This window comes from Limulus polyphemus, unplaced genomic scaffold (assembly GCF_000517525.1).
Source record: "Limulus polyphemus unplaced genomic scaffold, Limulus_polyphemus-2.1.2 Scaffold1313, whole genome shotgun sequence".
NCBI lineage: Eukaryota > Metazoa > Arthropoda > Merostomata > Xiphosura > Limulidae > Limulus > Limulus polyphemus.
The window spans coordinates 255,766-259,677 of record NW_013666923.1 but is presented as its reverse complement, the minus strand read 5'-3'; the positions used below and the strand labels follow the sequence as shown (position 1 = coordinate 259,677).

The following is a 3,912-nucleotide window of genomic DNA, read 5'->3' as shown; positions in this document are numbered from 1 at the left end:
CTCTCTCTCTCTCTCTATATATATATATATATATATATATATATATATATATATATATATATCTACTAAGTATGTTCTTAAGGAATTTTTAAAACTATAAATAACTTATTTAGCCCATTGATTGCAGCTGCTCTAAATATTAAATGTAATGGTGATATACAGCACACTCACATTCAACTGCCAGATGAGACCATACCTTATATGGTAAATCAGTAGTAAATGGGGCAAAAACAAAATATACAAGTTTTCATAGTATTACTTTAGATAATTATTATGTCAAGATACTAATAATAGAGAATGAACTGTGTTATTTCGATTTATCATGTTTTACATACAAAGGTGAAGTATCTGAAATTTCATAAATGTTTTTCATAGTCAGGTTTGACAAAGTACTATCTTGTAATATTTGAATTTGGTGCTTTATAAGCACTAAATAGTTATTAAGAAACTACTTAAAGAGTATGAGTGTCTAACAAACTTTATTATTCATAGGTATCATCTTCAGAAGATGGTGCAGAAAGAGAGGTATTGAGTGTGAAGAAGCATTTACCTCTAACACGAAGAGGAAAGTCATCTTCAGGGGAGTCCGACTCCGAACGAGCTCGGTGTAAGATGAGGAGAGTAGTCAAATGCAACATGGTTAACAAGGATGAAAAAAAAACTGAAAGACTATCAGAAAAAGACCTGCAAGAGGACACTGTCTCATTTTCTATTACATATTCCTTGCTGAAATCTGATGGTTGTTCTAGTAAATCTCCATCAGATAAAGCTGAGGTACATACATACCTTGTAGTTTCTTTATCTTCATTGGAAAAGGCTAAGTTATACACCTAGTAGTTCCTACATATCTATCAGAAAAAGCTGAGTAATTACTTTGTAGTTTTCTCCATTTTGAGAGCTACTATGGAGGTTAATATAATTAAGAGGTGATTTGTTAGTATAATTTATTTATTTTTTTTATGAGATATTTTTGAAAACTGTTATTTTGTATGTGTTATGTTGCTGATTGTCAGGGTTCTATCACATTCTGTCATCATCCCTGTACACCTACATACAAGAAGGCTGATTGTAACATGCTCTTTCTTGGAGGAATTAGTAATATTCATTTTATAAGTGTAATTCCTTATTGGAAATTAATTTGTGAAGATTTTGCCTTCTAAGAAAGTTCTAGTAGAAATCTGCTCATTTATAATTAGTATACAATAAGTGTGTTAGTTTATTAGCAAATGAAAATTAACTTTATTTTCTATAAATGAGTGTAACCAAATTGTAAAGTTTTTTTTTTTATTTTAGTTCTACAGTTTCCCTGTTCTGTACATTTGTTTATTGATAAGATTATTTTGTAACTTCAAACCTTTTCATTCTGCCATCATTAGTAAGTTTACATTTAATATTGTTTTTTAGGAAATGGAAGTGGAAACAAAAGAAGAATCAAAGACACCTTTTCATCCAGTGCGTGGTGACCCACCTTGGATGGAAGGGATTGATAAGGGCCCAGACTTGGTGTTTCGCTACCAGCTTCCTATCAGAAATGTAGAGGATGTACTGAAAAAGGACTTGGAAATCCTGCAAAATATGAAACAACCAGAATTAGTCAACAAACAGTTAGCTCAGCTACAATCAGAGCTTGAACAGGAAAATCAAATTGAAACATGCTGTTATTCTGATGAAAAGACTAGCTCTAAACTAAATCTTGAGTTTTCTATTTTAGAAGAAGACCTAGAAAAGGTATAAAAAAGTCACTAGTAGTAAATCATTTGGTACACTAGTACTTAATTTTTTTTTTTGGTATTAACATCATGTATAAATTTCTTTATCCTATACTAGTTCTTAAGAATAATCTATTTACAATTTCCAAAATAATTTCCCACAAGACAGGTTACTTTATATTTATATTTTCATTCTGTATATTTTCTTTTCAGTAATTTTTTGTTGTGTTTTTTTTTTCAACTAATGATATTTTATTACCATATAGGACACAGAAAGTCAATTGGAAGCAATGCTTCAACTTTTGGCAGAGGATATGTAGGAAACAAACTACTCGTGCTTACATTTTGACTCAACAGAAAACTAAAAAATATAACAGTAGAACCCCAGAAATCAAAAGAGAAGATAGGATGCTTTCTAAGTGTGCATTAGAGTAATGTTTGAAATGCTGAAAGTTTTTCAAACTATACAGTGTGTGAACATTATGATATGAAAGCATTGAAGGATTTTTTTGTGTTTATTTGAAACCATACCTTGTAGTTTACTGATACTGTGAAGTAGACTTTCTTGGAAACTATTTCAAATAATGAAAGAAAATGGGGTTGGCACACATGGGAACATGGCACAGAAATTTTATACATTGGTTCAATATTTTACATATGTCATGTGATCAGCTAAATAGTCTGCTATCTGAACTTATACTCTTTTCTTTTGTACATGGGCATTGTTAATGTGTGAAATTAAATAGACCATGTTTAAGGAAAATTAAAACAAAATACTTGTGTTTCCAAGCAATTCCTATTCACATCTTGTGCAAGTATAGTTCAAACATGTTATTTGAGTTAGTGTGAAGTTTTACTTTCATTTTGTCATGTATAAATTTAGCTTTCAGGGCTTAAGAAAGTACAGCTACAGTTGTAAGTATGTTAAAGTGTATTTTAAACATATTTCCTTTTTAAATGATAACATGTACTTCCATATGTTAAACATAGATTACATTTTTAAAGGTACTCTGTTAAATAAAGCTTTATTTAAGAAATATTATAAACAAATGTAAAAATCTTGTACATTTACAAAATATTTAATGATTCTATAAAGTTAATCATAATCTAAACAATTTTTCTATGAATTTCTGGATATCTTTTACCATGAATATGTACGTAGTGTAACAAGAAAAATTTACACCACATAGATTTCTTACACTGCTTGAACATAGTTTTAGTTTTTTATTCCAGTCACTTTACTGCTACTGTAAGCAAACCTTTAGATAAACACTTGAAGAAAATGTGGTTACCATTATTTTGGACCCCTTGTCAACTACATGCTTTTCATAACAGACTTAATATTGAGTGGACAAATGGGAAGATGATTGTTCTTGCAAAAATTGAAATCATATTTGAGCACTGATCTTATCAAACTTTATTATAACTTTGATTTTCTGGCTTACAGAATGGTTTGTGTCTTGTATTCTGTTATTCATCTCTAAACCAGACACTTAAAATTGGTAAGGTTATTAGTAACTACACTGTATCATTATGGTCTCAAGAAAAGAAATCATCACATTAAAAATGTAATTTTCAGGTAACATTTAACTTTACTTTTTCAAATAATTGCTTGAATAAAGGTTAAGATATGGTATTGTATGCTGTTTAAATAAAGGTTAAGATAATTTATTATATGCTGTAGTGTTTAAATAATGGATAAGATACAGTAATTTATTCTGTAGTGTTCATATAAAGGTAAGTTACAATATTGTGTACTGTAATATTCAAATAAAGGTTATGATACAATATTGTATTCCACAATACCATAGTGTTGCATTTTTTTTCTCAACATGGAATCAATCTGGAGTACACTATTCAGTGTCTGCACATTAATAAATGTTACAGTCACTTTTTAAGAGCAGCACATGTTTCTTGTTGATGTTTTTGATGTGGATTTAGTTTGTTTTTTTTACGATTTCTAACCAGATGAAACTATCCTTTCTAAGTAGGAACTGTTGTAAGGTTTAATCATCATAAACAAACAATAATCTGTATTTTTATGTTGTGCTCTTCCTGGATTAAGAACTAAAAAACTAAAAAGGCACTCAGGAAGTGGTACGTTTTTACTTTTGCAGTAACCAACCTAAAATATACATTAGATAATTCCTCACCTTCAAAAATCTAGGTCTAAATACCAAGATCTTCATTCATTCTCAATTTG

At 29.4% G+C, this 3,912-nt stretch overlaps 1 protein-coding gene across 1 annotated transcript in view; it reads left to right on the top strand.

The window, feature by feature from the left end:
• The window catches only part of LOC106463050 (period circadian protein-like), a gene marked incomplete at its 5' end in the record, with an annotated part of 38,910 nt that extends 35,401 nt beyond the window's left edge, over positions 1 to 3,509 (top strand). The window contains 3 exon segments of the mRNA XM_022390457.1: positions 493 to 774; positions 1,405 to 1,728; positions 1,976 to 3,509. Of these exon segments, the coding sequence (XP_022246165.1) occupies positions 493 to 774; positions 1,405 to 1,728; positions 1,976 to 2,029 (660 nt within the window).
• Between the last annotated feature and the right edge of the window lie 403 nt (positions 3,510 to 3,912).